This window comes from Hydra viridissima, unplaced genomic scaffold, assembly GCF_058129835.1.
Source record: "Hydra viridissima isolate aposymbiotic clone 2 unplaced genomic scaffold, HvirCarnegie_v1 scaffold_2, whole genome shotgun sequence".
NCBI classification, from domain to species: Eukaryota; Metazoa; Cnidaria; class Hydrozoa; order Anthoathecata; family Hydridae; genus Hydra; species Hydra viridissima.
The window spans coordinates 14,458,490-14,480,791 of NW_028324301.1; the positions used below are offsets into that span (position 1 = coordinate 14,458,490).

Genomic DNA, 22,302 nt, shown 5'->3' on the forward strand with positions numbered 1-22,302 from the left:
GTTCAGATCTTCAAGCAGTTTTGACTCTTTTTGAGTTAGTTATATTAGATGAAAGAATAAGCAGTTATGGGGGTTACATAACACTAATTATGCGCATAATTAATGACGTCATCACTAAAAATTTTTTTTGGGCTACTGTTTTATATATTTTTTTTGTTCATTAATAGAAAAGAGCTAAAGTCTATTAACAGCTTTCAATTTCTTGTTAAAAAGTTACCTTTACCCTGGTACCACCTTAATATACCTATACATTATTTCGTCGCCTTAGAGGGCAGAGGTTCTATCTCCATGTTGTGCTCAAATTCAACTATGACTTTAAGGGACATCTTCAATGTTAATAATTTCAAAAAAATTGAGTTATTCCTATCATGTTTGATAGTTCTAATTGATCAAAAAACATTAACACTAACAAAAAATGAAATTGCTGATTTATGCTTAATGCTCAAACTTTGTTTTTGTTCTCATGCAAAACTACCCAAAATGGAGATAGAACCTCTGCCCTCTAAGGCGACGATTTCATAAAAGCAACTATTTAAAAATTGGTATTAAGAAACTGTTTTAAATATTTCTATAATTAGTAGGTAAGCACTTTATGTATTTTTCGTCGTTTATAATAATTTTAAGGTATTTTCATACATTTCTAAAGCATTGTGTTAAAGTGTAAATTAACAATCTGCCAATTTTGAAGTTTTTGATTTTTATTTATTTATTTTTGATATTGTATTACAAAAAATTCTTATAAAAAGTATTTCTCAAGAAGCGTCATATACTACTTTACATTTGTGCAAAATTTCAAATCTCTATTTTTAGTAACAAAAAAGTTATCGATTTTTGGTCCGAAACACACCTTTATTTTCCACTGTGCATCGCCTAAATTCAGCTAACAAACAAGATTTCCTAGAAAACTCTTTTGAAATATATGGTCGTAAAGCAGCCAGTTTTTCAGAAATGACTACAACAAAATTTTGTGACAACCTACATAATTCTTCTGACAACACCCAAACAAATACAATGCATATAATCAGTTGGAAATAGTGAATCCATTTTTTTGTAAAAAACTGAATTCCGGATTTTCGGAATTACAGGAGATGAAATCCGGAATTCCGGTTTAATTCCGGAATTATTATAGAAGAATTTAAAAAATATAAAGAAAAGAAAGTACATTATTTTTTAACATAAATGTATTTAGTTCAAAACAATAAAATTAAAACAATTTACAAAATAAGGAAATATTTCATATTAAAATTTTTTTGAACTACATAAATAAAATTGCAAAATGAAAGTTCAATTTTCATTTTGATTTTTGAAAAAGCTTCTTAAAAAGCACAAAGTATCCAATGTTTTGTCGTTGAGCCTTGATCGAATTTTTGTTGAAAATGCTCCTGCAGCGGAAAAAGCGCGCTCTGACTCCACACTAGTTGGTGGAATTGTTAATAAACTTTTGTAAAGATCTTCCAAAAGCATTCCGCGGGATCCCCCTTCATCCCAAAATTTCATTTCACTGCGAATTTCGGAATGAATCGATGATTTTTGTAGAACTTTTGACCGTGATTCCGAAAGTGATTCCTTTATTTTTTACTGAAGAATTTCCTGCAAGGATAACTGAGTTTCCAATGATTCGATAGGTTTATCGTCATCCATTTTAGTAGACTCAGATACTGTCGGGTCTATTTCTAATGCTACTTCACCACTAAGTCTTTGGATTAGGGATATGATAATTGGTTATTTCAGTTTTCGAGCGACGCAAAATGTTCTTGTGAATTTTGGTTTTACCCCCATTATGCAAATATTGAAGAACATCGGATACCATAGTTCTTCTTCGATTAATTTGAACTTCAAACTCTTTTTTCATTTCACGGCCAATTTCTTCATTCTCATCAAAATTTTCTAACACAAACGTAAATGTTGCATCCGCAGAAAGTAAATTTGCATCAGCACGGCATAACGCGTCTACGGCTAATTTTATAGGCTTCAAATTTCTAGAAACTGTAGATATTATATTCCATTCTGAATCATTCAAAAATGTATCCGCTTTGATTTCAATTATTGCCTTTTTTATTGAACTTTTCAAAAGATTAAAACGTTCTAACATGGACATCAGGCTACTCCATCTAGTCTTCGAATCAAGCAATAGCTGCAATTCCTTTCCATGATCTTCCTTCACATGTTTTTGCAACACTTCATTTTTTAAAGGGGAACGTCGAAACATTCGAACAATTACCCGAACTTTCATGATTACATTTCGCAATGTAAACTTTTCAGTAATTTCTACATCACATTCATTTCTCGTCCCCACTTGCATTCCTTCATCATCACTTAAATCTTCTTCATCAGAGTCCAGATCTAGGACACTCTCATAATCATCTTCATCTACCTCTTTCTCTGTTTGTTTGTAGATCTCATTTACAATTGCAATCTGAATTGCATGAGCAAAACACAAAATTTGTTCACATGGTAATAATCTACCCACTTTTTGCATCATAGAAGCACCATCAGTTACAATACACGAAATATCGTTCCTTATATTTAACTGAAATGATTCTAACTTGTCCTCTAACAATTTTACACAACTTTCAGCCGCAAATCGACCATTAATTCGAGAAAGACCCAAATTCCAGATATTTTTCGACCCATGAACGTTACATTCATATAACGTCTATTTCGAGAGGAAGTCCACTCGTCCAATGTTAGACTAAAGCATAAATTCTTTTTTAATTGATTAATTTCAGCAATTTGCAATTGTTTAATTTTTTTAGTATAATCCATCACGACTTTCTGTATGCTGGTGGGTGATTTTGGAATATCACCGAATCCACGCATTGTTAAACATTTTCTTAAATCGTTTGACGTACAAAAAACACGAAACGGTAAACCATCAGAAGCAATCATTCTAGCTACTACGGCAGGAAAAGTTTCATCTTTTTTTGACTTGAAAAAATCAATGATCGTGTTCGTTTTTCTGGTTGTGCTCACAACACTATCGTTACTGTCAGATGTAGAAGCTGTTGTATTTTCATCAAACTTTCGCTTGTTCAAAACTGTGTTGTGTTTAGAACGAAGATGTGTGTGCATGGGAGTTGTACATCCACCCAATATCTTTAAAACTTGCTTGCATTGCATGCATTTCGCCACCTGATTTGTTTTCCCTCGTAGAAAACATTTCCACACAGAATTTGATGAGCTTTCTTTTGAAATGTCTATAAAAGTTTCTTCAGATTTGTCTACAAAATTTTTGAAACATAAAGTTAATATAATGACTTACTTTGTCTGCTCTGCATACAATTTAATTTCTTAATGTTAATACTTCATTTAAAAAAAAAAATTAATACATTTGCAGTAGCCTAAGCCTACTAAAATTTAAATTTTTTGAACTTATAACAATGAAAGTACACAATGCTGCCATCTATAGTAAAAGTTTCTAAATTCAAAATTCTAAAAATTTCAAAAAAAAACTTTTGTTTTGTTTTTATATTATGTATTTATTCCGTTTTAAAAATTTTAATTTTTAAAATTCAAAATTCTAAAAATTTCAAAAAAAAACTTTTGTTTTGTTTTTATATTATGTATTTATTCCGTTTTAAAAATTTTAATTTTTATTACTAAAAACTGTTGTATTATACTACTGAGGATGACGACTTTGTTGTTGAAAAACGTTTTTAGTAATAAAAATTAAAATTTTTAGAACGGAAGAAATACATAATATAAAAACAAAACAAAAATTTTTTTTGAAATTTTTATAAAAACAGTTCTAAATAACTTCAAAAATAAAATAAGAATTAAATAATCGAACTTCTAAATTCGAAAAATCCGGAATTTGCGTTTTTGAATTCCGGATTTTTAAAAATTCAAAATATGACGGAATTTCGGAATTCCGAAATTCCGAAATCCGGATTTGGATTCACTAGTTGGAAACCCACTTACCATATTATAATTTAGCTTTATGAAAGGAGATACTGCGTTATGGTGTTCTGAATCAAGTTGATTGAAAAAGTCTAGATCAGTTCTTAAAGGAGCAGATAAATCAGGTAACACTTTTTTTTGATACCACTCACCACGTTGAATACATCATTCACAACAATTGTATCCATTATGTGTTTTAATGCATTTAACAAATGACCGAGCAGGTGCATCACAAACAACTGCTTCCAATTTTATTTTGTATGCTTTTCCAGTGTTGTCACATATAACACCAACTTGCTGAATACATTTGTATGCTTTTCCAGTGTTGTCACATATAACACCAACTTGCTGAAAACATCAATAAAATCTTTTAAATAGTTATCAACAGAATTTGGTTTACAAGAACTGGAAAATAAAGCAATTGGAAATATGCTTTGATCAAGCTCTTTAAAAGAACCAAGAATTGGCCAAAGTGTTATGTTGGAGTTATTAAACAATGGAATACTATCGATATTGATATGTATAGTAAAAACTGAAAGGTCTGTTGAGAGAAGTGATTTTTTTAATAGAAGGGAAAGCCAATATTGTAATCCAATGTAGTAATATTCACCACCTGCAACTATTTTGCTTTCAATTTTCCTTTTTGTGTGTAGAAGTGATCTAGAATCTTTAGGCAAATCTGATCCATTTTTTCTCAAAATCTGTAGTAAACTGTCTAAAGCATTATGAGATATTTTAAAACTGGCTACCCATTTTCCTAGATCATCATCCAAGCTATTATCATTTGAGTTTAGTTGTTCTATTTGTTCGTTATCAGAATCATATCAGCCAATCTTGATTATCATAAAATTCTGCAATATTGTTTTTACTTAGACTTTCGTTAGTGTCAGAACATACATATGAATAATTATCAATCATATTATCTTGCACAATTAAATCATGATTTAGTTTATTATTTAAAGAAGCTTCTTCAACTAATTTTGCCACAACTGCAGAAATTTTTCGTCGTTTCGTTCTTTGTGAAGTCATGGTTTTTAAATGAAGAAAATTTGAAAACTTTTTACTTCAAAAGGATAGACTATTAAATTAGCGCTAAAGTTGTCCTAAGTAAGCATAAGAAATTTCACCTGACCTGCGCGCGCATACGGGAAATTCAGAAGGGACCCAGATGAAACCCGTTAGAAAATACCAGATTTAGCCCGTACCTGATGCCCAGATTAAAACCATACGGGTCCCGTATGGTTGTGCTTGCTAGGACTCAATCGATCTAGCACCATTAAAATGGGAACACGGAGTGCTATGGAACACGGAATGTTCCCGATACAAGGTATCGTATTGCCTGTGATGTGACTCACTATGAAGGGTCACCCTTTCTTATAATGATTAACTGTGGTCCGATTCGATTTGCAGTGTGGAGAAAAGGGCCTCGCGAAGATATTAAGAGTGTACTCAATTGGATTCGGTATTTAGGGAGCATGGTCCACTACGAGAACTATTGATGGACAATGGAGCGGTATTCAGATTAAATGAGCTCTCCACATTTTGTGAGAAATGGTGTGTACTAAAGCAAGAAGACTCAACATATATATATATATATATATATATATATATATATATATATATATATATATATATATATATATATATATATTAGGGGTAGTCATTTTGAGGGAATTTTTGAAAACGAAGTACATACCTAGCTAAAGTTGGAGCAAATATGCTAAAACTTAGTCAAAATTTTTTTTTAGGTCAATCGGGTGACTTTTAAGTCCCCCTCAAGACTAAAGTTGTTAAGAAATTGTACTTCAAAAAAGGAAAAATAGGGTTTGTTCAGAGTGTTTGAGGGGGATCTAAGTGAAAAAATTATTTCCGTTTTTTTTTTTTTTTTTGTTATTTGTTATCTATATTTTCATTTTAAAAGGGTACGTCATCATGTATTTTACATATTTTTGGTTAAAACGATTTTTACGAAAGGAAAAAATGAAAATTTTACATTACGCAAGAGGTTATGAAAATCGGCAACGATAAAAAAATTCTTATAAAATAATGCCGAAGAAAATGTGCTGAAGATGCTGCACTCTATTTTTAAGTCACTAAGAGTTTTTATAAACAAGCTGTACCTGAAATTGCGTTACATTATTTTATTTTTGTAAATAACTTTCGTATTTACTTGATTGTTATTAATTGAATTACAATATAAAGTAAAATTGTATTGAAGTTTTTAACTAATTACAAACCATAAAATCTATTTAGATTGAATACAAAAATGGAAAAAAAAATTGTAAAAGATATTGGCAAGAGGAAGTTTCTCAGATCAAGCAAAAGCAAACTTTTTATCATAAATGAGGCTAAACCAGCTATTACATGTACATATCTAATTTAAAAAAAATGTTTTGAATTTTAAACTTTATGTTAAAAATTAAAATATTGATTTTTTTTTTCTTAAGGTCTTCAACTCCCTACTGGAATGGATATTCTTCAACACATTGCCTACAGAAGATCACTACTTCCTCATAATGTTAAGAAGTCAACAATTTTATCATGCCCTCATAACAAGATTCAGGGTTACAAGAGATGTGAAGTAGATGATTGTGAATGCATTTTAGGCTTAGTTAAAAGACCATGGCTTAAAGCGGGATTTCAAGTAATGTCAGATAAAAATATTATCAAGAACCTAATGAAGATGGACAAGAAGTATTCAGATTTGAGTAGAAATAAATACAGAGGAACAGCTAGAGACAAGGTTAATCAAGGGGAGTTCATTTCATTTTTGAAAAAGCTGTTTTGGATTGGTTCTACAGATTTAAAGAACCAAATTAGGAAGGATAAAAAACGCTCAGATAAAGATAAGCACGATGATTTAACTTTTTTGGAAGACCAGGAAGGACTGAGACGTTTTAGTTTGGGATCAGAAGATAGAAAATTTAGCAAAAAGGTTTTATGTTGTTTTTAGTGGGTTAATTTGACCTTTTTTATTAAAATTTGCTAATTTAACATACATTATTTGTTAATACACATACACTATGTTAAAACAAATTTTAGGTTTCTGAAGGTATGAGGAAGAGGACAAGGCTAGAAGATGAATCTCCTAAGATTGATGCTACCTCAGAATTAGACTTGAGTTTCACTGACACTAGCGCTGATTCTGATTCAGAATTTGAACCCGAAGTTTGGAATCATAGAAGAGCAGATGATCATAACATTACTGCCAAAGTCCCTAAGAATATTTTTGATGGAAATGTATCTATCATAGCTACTGCAAATGATATCTCCCCCAATGTCTTACAAAAAGTAACTGGAGCAATTCTTCAAGATTGTGGAGTTGATATCGCAAAATGCAAAGCCAGTGCTTCAACAGCATTAAGGAAGATGAAAAAAACTGCCAAGGATACTGCAGAAATTGCTAAATTAGATATAAAGAAGGCCGTGGAAAAAAGCCGTTTTCCCTGTATAATTCATTTTGACGGAAAGACCTTGTTTGAAATGAATCATGGAAAAAGACTGAAGAATGAAAGATTAGCTGTACTCGTTAACATTGATGGGGTGTCACATCTTCTTGGAGTACCTGCCTTGCCGTCTTCTTCAGGTGAAGATATGTATATAGGAATCATGAAAATACTAGAAGAATATGACCTCATTTCAAAAGTATGCGGAGTATGCTTTGATACAACTTCAAGTAATACTGGGTCTAAGAAAGGATCACTTATTAGGATTGCAAGAGAGGTAGACAAATACCTTCTTCTACTAGCATGTAGGCATCATATCGTTGAGCTTAGAATGGTTCATTTCTGTGAAGCAGTGATAAAAGAGAATAGCGTAGGGCCTGAAAATCCTTTATTCGTAAAGTTCAAACATATGTTTGAGAACCCTAAATTCAAATACGACAAAAATAACCTGACCTCTTTTGATTGGAAAACCGTGGAAGGAACAGTTTTGAAGGAAGCTGCAACAAAAACTTTAGATTACTGCGAGACTTATATTACTAAGAAACGCAATATGAGGAATGACCGAAGAGAGTTGGCTGAACTAACCATGCAGTATTTATCCCCTTCTGCACATTTCAAATTAAAGAAAACTGGAGCTGTTCATCATGCTAGGTTTTTAGGCAAGAGTTTATACTACCTTAAACTTCAGCTTTTGTGCAAGCAATTGACATTTGTGCAAGAAAATGATAATCTACGCGAAGATTTGAAACTCATCTGCGAGTTCATTGTATGTTTTTACACAAGGTGGTACCTTCAAGCACATAAAGCGATTCAATCTCCTGCGTCTGATCTTGATGCAATCTTTCAGATGAATGAGTATAAGAAAGTTTGCTCCAATCCGGAGGCAGTAGACGCTGTGTTAGCATCTCTTTATAAGCATACATGGTATCTTGATTCAACAATTATTCCCTTGGCTCTTTTGGATAAAAATATTTCTATGGATAAAAAAACAGCCATTGCAGATGCTTTGCTTTCCTTCCAAATGCCGGATCCAGATTTTTTTAAACATAGAAGCAAAGATCGAATAGACGAGATTAATATCATAAACAATATGAAGGTACCAACCCTCTCTCTTTTGGTTAATGAGTTTTCATATTTAATTTTTTCAATGATAGGGTTGGATAATCAGAGAGTTAGAGACTGGTTGTCACTTCCACCCCAATATTGGCACACCCAGTCCTCGTTTAAGAATTTTGAAAACTTTGCCAAAATGTTAATTGTTGTCAATGATCATTCTGAACGAGCAATCGGAATGATGCAGCAGTTTGTGCAAATATACGAAAATGAAGATGACAAGCAGAACAGACTTTTAACTGTCGACAAAGTGAGGTCAACTTTCAAGGTTTTTGGTGTGGGAAAAAGTAATATTACAAAAAAAAAACTATCAGAAAGCCTGATGTCACTCTCTAAACTGAAGAAAAGGAAATTGTAGACTTAGGAAATTGTTGTTCATTTTAAAATACTTATTTCAATTAATACATAATTTTTGTTTTGATAGTATTTGTAAAGATTTTTATTTAATGGTAAATTACTTGTTTAGTTCAAAATAGTTTGTTTTTTTGGTTGATTTAAGCGGGAATTTTTCCGGCTGTCGATCTGAATGAATTTTAAGTATGAAAATACATAATTTGCTGGTTTCATAACCTCTTGCGTAACGTAAAATTTTCATTTTTTCCTTTCGTAAAAATCGTTTTAACCAAAAATATGTAAAATACATGATGACGTACCCTTTTAAAATGAAAATATAGATAACAAATAACAAAAAAAAAAAAAAAAACGGAAATAATTTTTTCACTTAGATCCCCCTCAAACACTCTGAACATACCCTATTTTTCCTTTTTTGAAGTACAATTTCTTTACAACTTTAGTCTTGAGGGGGACTTAAAAGTCACCCGATATATATATATATATATATATATATATATATATATATATATATATATATATATATATATATATATATATATATATATATATATATATATATATATATATATATACTAAAATGCAATCATATTCACTAACACAAGAAGTACATAATAACAACAGTACAAAACAGCAGTTATTAGTAATAAGAATCAGCAAAAAATATGTAAATATTTATGTCAAATAAACTTTAAATAAAGCATTCTATTTATTTAAAAAGGTTTTTAAATCTTAGATAATCTTTCTTAACATATCGAAGAAATTATGTATATAAAAATTATTTAAAAGATCTCAACATTAAATCCAAAAACCAAATTTCAGTTAGAATGACAAGGAGAATAATGTGAAAGTTTTCGTTTTGTGCACCTTCGCCGGGTCGTTGATACAAGTTTCAACATAAAGCGGTTGAACAATGGAAACGGCCTTTGTTTCCAGACTATATATTCTTGCGACTATGGTGCCACAAAAAATTGCGCAAGATAAACATACTTTAATGACTTTTTTTAACGTAAAAACTATGCTATTAATGTATTGTTTTCACTGATCTCTATAATAACTGGATAGCGCAACTCCGTGCAAAACTTCTTATTTTTTGACGCCAAAATCGTCATATTGGAAAGCCCTAAAAATTTTAATCCCGTAAGCTTTAAGTTCTGTTTTTCGGCTTATCCCTTTATCGCACATATCAGATTTCATTGTTCTGGGGCTTTCCAATATGGCGATTTTGGCGTCAATTTTGATATTAGAGATGCGCTATCCAGTTATTATAGAGATCAGTGGTTATTATAGAGATCAGTGATTGCTTTTGTCAGAAAAAAGATCAACTTATTATTTTCAAAATGGCGAATATTAGGGTTTTTAATGGGATTTTTTACAACTTTGACTTCGAATTAGAGCACTTTCCGTTGATTTTCAATTCTATGTTTTTATATTTTTCTTAATCAGTGTAAAATTTTCTATCATAATTAATCATTAAAAAAAGGGACGGGGGGGGGGGGAGGGGAACTGCAGTAGCGTCTTACAATCTTTACTTTTTAAGGCAGGGCCTTGGATCAACTGCAGTAGTGCCTTACAATCTTTACTTTTCTAGGCAGGACTTTGGGTCAGCTGATTCTACTTCATAGCGATCAAAAGATACAATAAATATTACAATAAAATGAACAATGACATTGAAATGTTAGGTGATAATACTGAGAAGGTTGCTATCTTAGATGCTGGAGCCCAATACGGGAAAGTAAGTGCAAAGTTTAGCCATATTTATAATTCGCTTTTTCAAATATGAGCTATATTTCTTGTATTTCTTGTATATATATATATATATATATATATATATATATATATATATATATATATATATATATATATATATATATATATATATATATATATATATATGTATGTATATGTATGTATGTATATGTATGTATGTATATGTATGTATGTATATATGTATATGTATATGGTTTAATTAAATTTTTAATATTGTTGTGTAATTTGATTAAATTTCAGGTTATTGATCGGCGTGTTCGAGAATTATCCATTCTTTCAGTTATCCTTCCACTTAATACAAGTCCAGCACAGTTAAAAAAACTTAATGTCAAGTATATTTTTATAGCACTTATGTTAATTTTTAAAACTTTCAAATAAAAATCCATGTGGTTATACATGTGACAAGTTTAATCTTTAAAAACAAAATAATATTGTGCAACTATAAATAAAAATGCAGCATAAATCTCAAGAAAACTTTTTTCTATAGAAGTGCGTTTTAAGTATTCTTAGCATACAAAAATTCAGAAACATTTTGTTTATCATGTATATACAGGTTGTTTTTTTTAAAACAATTTTAAAGTTGTTTTTTTACCCAAAATATAAAGAATATAAAAAAACCAAATATTTTCAAACAATAGAGAATACTTTTTCAAAGTTTGTTTGTTAAGATAAATAAAAAGCTCAGAAGAATATTTGTTTACAATTAACTTTAAAAAATTTTTTAAAAATGATTAAAATTAAATCTGAGAATTTAACACAGCCATTGGTTAATAAATGCAACATATTTCTGAATATAGGCTAAAATTCTTATTTTTAAACAAATACAGAAAAATCAGATTTCTAAAATCAGATGATGAATATTAAACACCCAGAAACAAAAAAGGTTAAGTTAGATGTAGAGCTACTTCTAGGTTGTACCACAAAAATCTCTGATTAACAACCTTTAATCTAGATTTATCTTTTACCCACATAGAGTTTATAACACAAAATGTTCTCTTGGCAGGTGTTGTATTTCCTGTTAGTCAAAGAATAAACTGTAATATTAAAAAAGTCTTGAGAGCTTTTACTTAATTCAGAAAAATCAGACACAGGAATAATGTAGTTGTAAATATATTCATTAAATACTCATTAAAAAAAAAATTTATTTTTTTAGAGCTGTGATTATTTCTGGTGGTCCAGGAAGTGTGTTTGATGAAAACGCTCCCAATTGGGATGCTTCAATATTACACTCAGGCATACCAATTCTAGGAATATGCTATGGAATGCAGGTATCACATTGGTAAATATTAATAAATTGTATTACTTTGATGTTGTTAAATATAGACAGGTTTTTTTTAAATGTTTTGTGCTTAAAAATATTCTGGTATATTGGGGTCCTATATACACTTTACTTAAAAGTATTCTGGTATATTGGGATGCACTGAGCTAGCAGGAAAAGAATGTAGATAAGCTAGAAAAGAGCAGATCTCAGAAGGAATCTTTACTTTCATAATGATTTACAATTCAGCTTAAGCGATGTCTTTTAGAGACTCAAAGTTCATTTGCTCAGCAAATTATTTTATATATATTAATTAGCTTGTACAGCATCCCTAGAAACTCAAGATTCCTGTCTTTTTACCATTGTATATGCAGTGTTCTTGTAACTAATATATTCTTAGCTCTCATTAACATGTAAATAGTTAATCCATTTATCTTCTCTGATGTCTGAGTACAAGTTATAACTCTTTTCACTGTTCCAATTGTTTTTCATAAAAAATTTACAATGTTTATATACTAGAACATTAATATGTTTATTAAGAAATCCTCAGAGAAAAATGAATTTGGGCATTATAGCATCATCAGAAAACAATGAAGATACTTATTATGGGATTATCAGAGAACAACAAAGTATATATATATATATATATATATATATATATATATATATATATATATATATATATATATATATATATATATATATCAGCTCAGCATATTTATATATCAACCCACTGAGCTGAGCTTTTTTCTTCACCCTGGGTTTCTTTCAACCCTGTCAAAATTATATAGCTAGATCAAAGATATATAATGCTGTATCAAAAATAATTGGATCAATAATAACTGGATTAATGGAATTGCTAATAGCTGGAAGTTAGATTTTTCAGAAGCATCTGTTTTTAAAATATCCTTCTTTCAAAATATTTAAAATAAAGTTGCATCAACAAATTATATACCACATTGGAAAGATTCTTCTAATAAGGTCTAGATTTTATCCATTTTTTGTTTTGTTTATTGCAAGAAGTCCATGAAATCAGACTAGTTCATTTGAGAACTCAACAGGCTTCTCTTTTTATTGTTTTTGAGTTAAAACATATTGTCAATAGATTGTCAATAAAGTGTTTTGTTATCAACAATCCCAGGCTCTTTATATCATGATCATTTGAGAAGACTTTGAATACAATATTCTGATCTTTAAGTGCATTTCTTCCAGAAGTTTCTACAAAGTAGATCATTTTCTGATGTTAAGGCTACTAGTTCTTGTAGTCTTTTATATTATTAGTTATCAATTATAAGCACTTCAAATTTTTGATCTTTCAAGGTACTTTTTATTTTGCCATTTTATTCCATGTCATTTGTGGTAGATAAAGAAGAATTATTGCTCTTAAGATTTTGTATGCAGAAGATACTCACTAAGTTGGAGTAAAATACTTCCTGAACAGGAATCTGTGAAACTGCTCCAGTGGTGTTATCAGTTTTCATTTTATTGAAAATTTCATGAATATATTATGTATTATAGTAATATCAATGTTTGCACTAAGAAAATTGTACTCCTTGCTACTATAATTTATTATTTTGCCAGGAAAAAAGAAATGCTATTTCACCTTTCTGTGAGATGTTTGGAGACTTTGAAGCAAGTACGCAGTCTCCAAACTCTATTACATTTAATAAAAGCTAAGTTACAGTTCAAATTTTTGAATGCTGATTTACTGACCCTAAGCATGTAAAATGGAACGAAAAAATTGTAAATAAAGCTGCAACTTTAAGATGGTTTAGTAGATTTATTATCAGCTCCTTCTTTGCTAATTAACCTTGGTTGCACTAATAAGGTATATATATTACTAATTAGGAATTTGTCTTGTTGATTATTTGCGTTGAAATTTCTTAAGAGTTGTCAAATTTGTTAAGCCACAACAGTATATAGATGATTGATATGAAATGTAAACAAGTCACACTAAAATTGCATATTTATGGTATATATACCCATTTTGCTGTTTTTGGTCTCTGCAATTATTCATCAGATCTTTTCATTGTATATCATATGTTGCAGTATAATACTAAAATGCATTAAAAAAAAGAAAACAACAAAAAATGTATTTTGAAATATTGTTTTATTTAAATGTATTAAATGTTTAAAGCAAAGATGCTTCCTTGGGAATTGTATCAGATCTAATGTTTGGGTGACTCCACAGTTGACAATCTATCCACTATCAGTACAAAAGCTTGTTTCTTCATTAATGATTATAATATAGTATAATAATAATCTAGATAACTCAATGTGTAACTTTTTTTAAATTAGTTGATAAACAGAGATACTGGTGGCAAAGTTACATCTGGTCAAATTAGGGAAGACGGACAGTTTCCTGTTAAGATTGGAAAATCTCTTTTATATGAGTATGATTTCTTCATAAATATATTACTTTGTATATTAAAACATTAACTTAAAAAAATCATTGGTTAAATTATTTTATAATTTTGACAGCCATGTTCTAATTAAATCACTAGGGTCATTAACATAACTGCACTATAAAAATCTATTTTTAGACTTTACTGTATTTTAACAGTCAGCTTCTTTTGAGTTATTTGGTAATCTTTTTGGTCAAAATGTTGTATTATACTGTTACTGCTACATCAAAGTCACTCTTAGAATTAAATTGATATTTAAATACGTTTTTGATCTTCCTTTTGTACTTTCTATTTTTTCATTAGAGGACTTGCAGAAGAAGAATATTTTTTACTTACGCACAAAGATATATGTGTAGAGTTGTCTCCAGAATATCGCCAAAATGCTTCTCATGGAAATATATGTGTTGGTAGGATTTTATTTTGATTTATTTACGCAAAAAATTTGACTGTTTTTCTAGCAAAAAAATTAACTTTTCAAAAAATATTTTTAAAGGTCTTGAAAATGAAGCCAAGAAGATTTATGGTGTGCAATATCATCCTGAAGTTGATTTATCGACAAATGGAAAAACTGTGATTAAAAACTTCTTAATAAAAGTAAATATCCTGATCATTTTAGAATCTTCTATGCAATTTGTGATTTTTATGCTTTTGTGTAAATTTGAAAAAATTCTTTAGGAGCTTACTGCTCCAAATACAATACTTTTTTTTTTTTTTTTGCATTAAATGTTTGGACTTTGTTCTATATTTCAAACTGATTAATTAGCTTTAAAAAACCAATTGTTGATAAAATATATTCAAAAGATTTTTTAAAAAATTTTAAGTAAAAAAATTGGTTTTAGATTGCAGGTTGTGAGCAAAACTTTACTCTACAATGTCGTCAAAGCACTTGTATAAGTGAGATCATGGATATTGTGGGGGGAAAAGATAAAGTCTTGGTAAATATTTATATTGTTATATGGATGTTTCTGTTGATTGGTTTCAATATTTTTTTGCTATAATTCTATTAAAGTTTTAATGCATTGTGTTTTATGTTTAATAAAATAAAATTAAGTCTTACATAAAAATATTTTTTTAAAGATATTTAATTTATAAAAAATTTTATTAATAAAAAATATTAAGTAAAATTGTTTTAAAAATGTTGATTATTATAAGCCTGAAAAAAAAAAGAATTGGATCCCTAAAAAAAATTATACTTATTATCAATGATTGAACAAGTTGAATTGAATCAGCCTTTGTTTTCCAAAGTGTAATTTTTTATCTGATCTTTTCTGAAACTAGTAGCTTGCTTTCTACTTTAACTCACAATTGACAAAATATTTCTAGAACTTTTTGGAGAACTTTATTAGTGCCTCTACATAAAAATAATATTGTACTTCTACTTTGTATTTTTATCATTTGTACAACAATTTTATTGGTGCTTTGTTTAGTCTTTGGTCAGTGGTGGCGTAGATTCTACTGTGTGTACTATTCTTTTACAAAAAGCTATTGGTATTGACAGGGTAGTTGCTGTGCACATTGATAATGGCTTCTTACGTAAAAATGAAAGTGAAAAAGTAAAGGAACTGTATGAACATTATGGTCTAAAGCTTCATGGTAGTTTGTGCTAAAATTCTTGTTGTACTATTTTTTTTTGTAATTTAAAAAAAAAGTTTTAATGAACTTGACAAATTTATTTTAAATGTTTAACTTTGATAAATTTTTGTAAATAAAGATTCATAAAAATATTTTGAAACAATCACATGTCACATTTCTAAATCTTGTTCATGACTACTACTCAAGAACTAATTACAGCAGTTTATAGAAATATTTTTAATGATACTTATTTCTCTCCAGAATAATTATTTCATTTTTTTCTCTTTGAGAAAAAAATTTAAAAAAATATTCATACTTATTATCATTTTGCTATACACCTTAAATATTTCTATTTTTTATTAAGCAAATCTCTTTAAAGAAATTTACTGCTCGCATCATTAAAAAAACGGCTTTCAGCCGTGATCTTAATTTTAGATTAATATTGTAGTATGAATATTCTAGGGCTCATCCAACAGTATAGATCAGCAATATCTTTTACTGCTGCAATTTTTTTACCAGGTCAAAAGCAAAAATAGTTTAATAAAGGTTGAAATTTCTATGTGTTCAAGACAGGGCTTAAAATATCTGATCAATGATCTAACACCATACAATATCAAGAGAGTATCTTAATATGTTGAGATATCAGCTTAATTAAGCAGTACTTTATTGGTGGTTGGATATTATTTCAGATCCTGTCATTTTACTCTGTTTCTAGCATTCTGTTCTCTAAGGGTTGCTACCTGTGATTCTTTGTCAGGCCAAAATTGCTCAATATGTCATTACATCAGGCCAAAAAAAAAAAGCCATTCATCTTTTTGATTCAAGATTTGAAATACTATTTAGTAAAATATATTTTTTTAATAACATGATTAATTTTAGCTTATAAAAAAAATCTCAGTTGTTTGAAATACCATGAAAAACTATTAGTATGTTTTATTTGAATTTTTTGCTTATCTTATTTTAGTGTACAATCAAAAGCATCACTTTTTACATGCTTCCACAAGGATACCAAAAAAGACAGAAAGTGGCACAGTGAATATTCAAGTTGGACCATTACATAGTGTGACTGATCCTGAAGAGAAGCGAAAAATCATAGGCGATACCTTTATGGAAGTATGCTTTTTTATATAAGTAGCATAATTTCATGTGACATCAAAAATGTAAAATTAAATTTTATATTGACTTTTTTAAGGTTTGTGAAAGAATATTAAAGGATTTGAGACTCGACCCTGAAACTACATTACTAGCGCAAGGTGTTTTTGTTTTGTTTATCCTGTTTTAACATTTATTTACTCAAATGTTAGTATTTTAGTTATCATTATTTCTGATTGACTGGAGTCTTAAATAATAAATCAAAACTAAAATGAACATTATAGTTTGATGGTTAACTGTAAAGCCAGAAATTATTTTAGCTTTTTCTAATTTTCTTTTTTTTCCAGGAACTTTGAGACCAGATTTAATTGAAAGTGCATCACATTTAGCAAGCAGTAATGCTTGTACAATAAAAACTCATCATAATGACTCAACTTTAGTCAGACAACTGAGAGAGAAAGTAAGCCTGTTAAACTTCTTTTAAATTTTGATGTTAAAAATGCCTTTTAAGGGTTTTTAGTCTTTTTCATGATTTTTAAAGATTTTAAGATTCTATATATTTTTGGCAGGGACGTATTGTTGAACCATTGAAAGATTTCCATAAGGATGAAGTGCGTACTCTGGGTAGGCAACTTGGTGTGCCTAATATTCTGATTGATCGACATCCGTTTCCGGGTCCTGGTCTTGCTATTAGAATATTGTGCGCTGAAGAAAAGTTTATGTGCAAGGATTTTTCAGAGATCAGCAATATTTTGAATTTTGCTGTGAACTTTTCAAATGCTTTGAAAAAAGTAATCTTTAAATGCATTTTTAAAGATGTTCTGCTATATATCTGTAATGGAAAATTAAAAAAAAAAAAAAAAAGCTATACTTATAAAGTTTCAAATCAAAGACTTAAAGTTAGGGCTACAGCAACTTTAAAGTTAAGAGTTAATAGTTTTAGTGTTCTTCTATGAAGACGTTTTTTTTTAGGATTTATATAAGTCTTTGCTTTTTTCATCTTTATTTTTTCAATGTGTAATGGTTCTATAGCCTCATCCCTTGTTAAACCGAATTCAAAATGGTTTACCATATGCTGATATTGAAATGTTGAAAGAAGTCAGCTCTCGTTGTTCATTTTCTTCTACTTTACTGCCAATAAAAACAGTTGGTGTGCAAGTAAGTTTCTTTCAGATTTTCCAAAAGCAGTTCTTTTTTGATATCTTTTAAGAAAAATTAGATTTTCTTTATGAAATTTTTATGAAAAAGATAATAACAAAGGACGGTTTTTCTGGTTATGTTTTATGTAACGGTTTTATGGAATTTTATGAAACTTACTTTAGGGGGATCTGAGAACTTATAGCTATGTTGCAGCTTTGTCATCAGACAATGAATACCCATGCTGGGAATCATTAATGAAGCTTGCAAAGGTTATTCCAAGAATATGTGCAGTTAATAGGTACTATTCTTTTCTTATCTTTTTTTAACCTTTGGTCTTGAAAATAGAAAAGTATACGTTTTAACGTTCGTAGAGATCTTTCGATTTTTTAAAAAACAATTCATTAATGCACACTTACGTATAATATTAATGTACCAAAGTATGTACCCGAATGTGATTTTTTTTTTTTAGTTTAAAACGGTGCATTAAATGTATTTGTATTGATTCTTTTTAATAGCGTACTTGTATATTGATTTTTTTTTTTTTTAATTCCAGAAATGTGTTCTTTGTAAAATAAGTCGTTATCTAATTTTAAATAATAACGACTTTGCAACATTTTTTAGAGTTGTCTATGTATTTGGAGGGAAGATCAAGTATCCGGTAAGCGAAATAACATATACTACATTAACAGAAACTGTTCTGGCAACACTTCGGGAGGTGGACCATCTGGCTAATGAAACAATTTTTGAGAATGGTTTTGAGTTTTGTTTAAACTTTTTAAAATTTATATTCATTTTTTGATATAACTTTGCGTTGAAAAGAAATATACTTAAAATCGTAATTCTTAGCATTCTAAACTAAAACTTGAATTTAGTTAAGGTTTAACTTGTTGACTTTGTTTCAATCATTAAAAAATAGAAATGTAAGTTAGATATTATATAGACCGTGATCACTTTAGGTTTAGTTGAGACTATAACTCAGATGCCTATAATCCTCATTCCTGTTCATTTTGACGTTGATCCGGTATCACGCAATCCGGTATGTCAACGGTCTGTTGTGATTCGACCATTTATCACCAATGACTTTATGACTGGTTTTGCTGCACAGCCAGGAAAAGATATTCCTTTTAAGGTTAGAGTTTCAGTTTAGGAATAATTGTTATATATATATTTTTTTTTTTTCAAAAATTTCAGGTGTTTGTCATTTCAAACGATTAATATGGGTCTATAACTTTAGGTCATACAAGATATAGTTCGCAAAATAAATACTGTACCGGGAATTTCAAGAGTACTCTACGATTTAACGTCAAAACCTCCTGGAACTACTGAATGGGAATGATGTTTTATTTGTAATTGAAAGTTTTATTCAAATTATTCAACGAAGACCTTTTATCTCTTTAACTTTAGACTTTTCCTTTGAAATGAAATATTTTAACAAGTTTTTTTTAAAAGAGAAAGAAGAAAAAATATTAAATTGGGTTTGTTAAATTGAAAGCAGACATTCTATAACATCATGATTTATTTTCTTTATTCAGAAGCAGATTTAACAGAGTCTCTAGTTGACTCTGTTAAATCTGCTTCTGAATAAAGAAAATAAATCATATCTTCTTTTTGAATTACAGGATACCCTCGTTTTTCTCATAAGCCATTAAATTCATTTCTTATCAAAAATTTATGCGGTATCAAAAGTAAAAATGGTACAACAGGGTTCGTGGCAGTTTTAGAAATCCATTTTCCCTGAGTTTTCCCTAATTTTTACCCGATTTCAAGTACTTTTTCCCTGAGTTTGGGTGGCGAAAAGTATATAACTTTTCTTGTTTATGTTGAAGGATATAATACTTTCGCAACTGAATTCATGTTTCCCTAATATTTTTACAAAAATTTTTTAAGGATTTAAATACTTCTTAACTAATTGATAGCAACCTGTTAAAGGAAGGTTTTTAAGTAATAAAAAGTAGTTTAATAAGGAAACAAAACCATAAAAGTTCAATAAATATTTATCATATTATCTTTCCATGCAATTTATTGATAATTAAACCTTATTCCTTTTATTATTCTTTTATTTAAAAAATGAAGTTTTTTTAAAAGATATTTCGAACAAAGTAATGTGTTTTAACAAAATATAAACTTTATATGAGAAGTATTCTATATAAAGTTGTTTTAGCAACTTTCTCTTTTGCTCTAAGATACCAATGCTAGCTCTAATTTCTTAATTTCTTTGTTTTTCTCATTTGCTTTTCGTTTCATAGCATTAGCTTTAGAAATTAACCCTAGATCTTATTTCTCTTCAGCTTCCACAACAAATTTTACAAAATCAAACTGCAACATTTCACTGGTCTTCTTCAGTTAATCTCGTCTTGTTTCATCATCTTTTATTTCATCGCTAACAACTTTCTTTGCCAATTGACTTGCTTCTTTTTTATTAGTGTCTGTTATTGAACTTAGGTAGCTTCTATATCTTTCATGGGATGATCTTACATTGATTATCTATTTTTTTTGTAATTTCATTATTATGTGGCTGAAGATTATTTGATAGCATATGATCTTTAACTAAACGTCTTGCAGTTATTGATTTTTCATTCAAATTTTGTTCGAATATTGCGGCATTTATACTAAAACCTCTCTCAACTGAAGCTTGTCCATGACTTAGTGTCAAAATTATTTTGGCAGTTGATGCCAACTTGTTATATTTACTTAGATTGCACTTTTTAAAAGAGAAGTCATCTAAACTATCTCTATCTCTATTGAATTCATGAAAATTGTTTTGATAAACCTTTGACTCTCTAAAGAAATTGGTAAATTGATTCATAGCTTTATCAGAAAAGACTGGTGAAAGATACTTTAAGCTAATCAAGTGGTTCAATAAAGATTTATACTTCTTTTCAGCGTTTTCTGGAGTCATTGTTATCAATACATTAGGGTTAAAAACCTGAGAATTGCGTACAATGATAGACCCTAATGGAGTTTGCTCCATGAACTTTTCAAATAATCGTACATACATGTTAGTGCAATCTTTTTTGAAACTCTGAATATCAGTAATTGTTATTATATCTTTCTTTTGTAAAGAAGCTAATCTTGTTTCAGCTGCAAATCCTAGTTTGATTTGATTTCCCTTAAGCAGATTCTCTTTTTCCAATATACCAATTATCAATAACTTCGCGTTTCACAAACAAGCTCAGTATGTATAGCAACAGCCTTTCTAAGTCACTATACATGAATGGAATCATAGGCTTGTCAGTTTGGTATGCCAATAAATATGGCTCTAATATGCTGGCAACAAAGCTGAAAATTTCAAATTTTAAAAGAATAAGTTTGTCTTTAACAGCTTTTTTAACAATAAGCTTTTTGATTTGGGTTGCTTTGAAGATGGTAACTTTTCCCAAAACTCAATTAACTTGCAAATATTAGGCCAGATTTCAATGCCACGATCTGCAACAGATTTGCTTTCAACCCACCTTGTTGCACAAAAGAAAAGAGGGTATTTTTTTGCATCTGTGACTGTTTTATAATCTTGAAGCCTAGACGGGCTGTCATGAAGAATTTGCCAACACCCTTTCAGAGTTTCTTTAATATTCCATGTGGTTTTTTAGTTTTTACAAAACATAACCAGGACCACGATGAAAAATTTACTAGAAAATCACATGGAGATTTTTCGTTTTTATCACTATTAAAAATGGCCACAAAAACTACTTTTTGTCTCTTTGTGGAAGATAGGAAGTGATTCGTTACTCAGTTAACTTTAAATCTGTTGGATCGTCACTCTTGTTCTTGACTGAGTATTTGAAGATGTAGAAACGTAGCTTGGTATTCCATAAAAGTAATGGTTCGAGTAAAAACTTATGTTTTTCGGGTTTAAGGTTCGATTCTTGTAAACTATTTCTTATCTACCCAACCTTCTCTTTAATTTTGCTGTCCCACATTCATAAAAAATGAAGATATATGGCACACCCATTTTTCTTATATAAAAAGAGATATATCATTTTAAAGTCAATACAGATAATTCAATTGGTTTAACAAAAATTGATTTAACAAAATTGGTTTGAGCTGACCATCTCTAGAGGAAGGTGGTCAATTACTGCCGAAGGGTACCAGATAAAGTTCATTAATCAACCGTAAAAAAGCATTTAAAATTAATGAGAATATTTTACAAACTTGGAAATTGGCTGCCACATGACTTGAAGGGAAGATATATTCAAAGGCGATTATCAATGTGCGAAATGTTGCTTCAAAAAAAAATAGACAGACAATGATTTACGAC

At 29.4% G+C, this 22,302-nt stretch overlaps 2 protein-coding genes and 2 pseudogenes across 3 annotated transcripts; 2 read left to right on the forward strand and 2 right to left on the reverse strand.

Moving 5' to 3' along the window:
- Positions 1–821: 821 nt before the first annotated feature.
- LOC149892123 (uncharacterized) lies at positions 822–4,929 on the reverse strand (annotated as a pseudogene).
- Positions 4,930–5,705: 776 nt separating this feature from the next.
- LOC149892124 (uncharacterized) lies at positions 5,706–8,932 on the forward strand. The gene is made up of 4 exons (XM_090079580.1): positions 5,706–5,724; positions 6,154–6,266; positions 6,348–6,835; positions 6,943–8,932. Exons 2-4 carry the CDS (start codon positions 6,167–6,169, stop codon positions 8,815–8,817), a joined length of 2,463 nt encoding a protein of 820 aa, XP_089935706.1. The 5' UTR covers positions 5,706–5,724; positions 6,154–6,166; the 3' UTR covers positions 8,818–8,932.
- A 1,073-nt stretch (positions 8,933–10,005) lies between these two features.
- On the forward strand, positions 10,006–19,445 carry LOC145192446 (GMP synthase [glutamine-hydrolyzing]-like). Of its 2 annotated transcripts, none has more exons than XM_090079592.1 (17): positions 10,006–10,545; positions 10,821–10,912; positions 11,734–11,859; positions 14,137–14,231; positions 14,547–14,650; positions 14,737–14,837; positions 15,083–15,178; positions 15,671–15,836; positions 16,780–16,928; positions 17,008–17,068; positions 17,255–17,367; positions 17,477–17,698; positions 17,940–18,065; positions 18,230–18,345; positions 18,669–18,799; positions 19,004–19,176; positions 19,282–19,445. In XM_090079592.1, the coding sequence occupies exons 3-17, from the start codon at positions 11,833–11,835 to the stop codon at positions 19,381–19,383; spliced, it is 1,782 nt and encodes a 593-aa protein (XP_089935718.1). In that variant the 5' UTR covers positions 10,006–10,545; positions 10,821–10,912; positions 11,734–11,832; the 3' UTR covers positions 19,384–19,445. The 2 variants fall into 2 exon arrangements, with proteins under 2 accessions (XP_089935718.1, XP_089935717.1); XM_090079591.1 differs by having other exon boundaries at positions 10,279–10,545; positions 11,734–11,848.
- A 417-nt stretch (positions 19,446–19,862) lies between these two features.
- LOC149892125 (uncharacterized) lies at positions 19,863–21,627 on the reverse strand (annotated as a pseudogene).
- Between the last annotated feature and the right edge of the window lie 675 nt (positions 21,628–22,302).